Source organism: Theobroma umbraticum, unplaced genomic scaffold, assembly GCF_002168275.2.
Source record: "Theobroma umbraticum cultivar Fairchild unplaced genomic scaffold, ASM216827v3 scaffold_56.0, whole genome shotgun sequence".
In the NCBI taxonomy this organism is placed as follows: domain Eukaryota; kingdom Viridiplantae; phylum Streptophyta; class Magnoliopsida; order Malvales; family Malvaceae; genus Theobroma; species Theobroma umbraticum.
The window spans coordinates 8553168-8554222 of record NW_018397256.1 but is presented as its reverse complement, the minus strand read 5'-3'; the positions used below and the strand labels follow the sequence as shown (position 1 = coordinate 8554222).

Sequence of the window (1055 nt, the reverse complement as noted above, 5' to 3'; positions counted from 1 at the left end):
GATGTATAAGATATAGTCCTTTATTTTGTCGGATTCAGTACATTAGCTCAAATTCAGCATATGGGGATGGAGGAAACTCTTGTGGGTATATATTGCTGGTTCACTTCGTGCTATCCTCTGCTCCTGTATCAGCTGAAAGTATTAAATGCCTCCCCATAGTGAATCTTCGGAATTTAAATTGTTGTTGTTGTTGTTGTTGTTGTCGTTGTTGCATCTGAGCTATAATTTATTTTTTGCTAAAGTGAAAATTAATGTTACGCTATTAAAATTTTCCATCCGTAGTCTAGGAAAGGCTGTTTTGAAATTGTAGGTTATTCTGTGGCTATCCAAGACCATTTGATGTCAAATGTCAGTTGCAATGTTACTTATAAAATTGCTCATTATATTGTGAGATCTTAAAACATAAATTTTAAAACATAACATGGATAAATATGCGACCAGCGCCTAAAAAGATTCTTTAATGCGAATAGATATTTACAGTAGTGTAATTTATTAGTGGGGAAAATGTTACATCCAAATTAATTGCATTCCTTGCTGGATGCAGCCTGGACTGTCTTTATTAAGTCAGTCTTGATTAAAATGACACCAGTTGGCAAAATGGCAGTGTAGTGGTTATAATCTCAATGACAAATGTCAACGAGCAACATCAAACCATAGTTTATAGAAAGAGAGGGGAAATGGGGGCAGTGGGGGTTTATCTTTCCAGTCTTTTAACTTGATGTTGTGAATGTTGTCGTAAGTATATTTGTAAGCTATATTTTACCACTATATTTCCATTCAATGTAAACAGACTCTAGAACATGTGATAAGGATATGGTGAACCTGATCTTTACTACTTAAATGTCTTCTGAATGCTACCATTACTTGGTTTTTATCAAGTAGTTGTTTATTTTTTTTATTTTCCATTCCAGGAAAGTGAAAGTGAGGAAGAAGGCCCCGATGAAGTTGATGATGAAGTTGAAGAGGAACATGAAATTGAAGCTGAGGCACAGGTAGAAGTGCAGCCAGTTGTTAAGAAGCCTCCTGAAGCGTCTATGGTCACTAAGGAGACAGAA

At 35.5% G+C, this 1055-nt stretch overlaps 1 protein-coding gene across 1 annotated transcript in view; it reads left to right on the top strand.

The window, feature by feature from the left end:
* LOC110410369 (uncharacterized) overlaps positions 1–1055 on the top strand; it is a 4134-nt gene that overhangs the window by 1778 nt on the left and 1301 nt on the right. The window contains exon 2 of the mRNA XM_089782643.1: positions 912–1055. This exon is cut by the window's right edge and continues 112 nt beyond it. Coding sequence (XP_089638769.1) covers positions 912–1055 — 144 coding nt within the window. The remainder of the gene's footprint in view (positions 1–911) is intronic.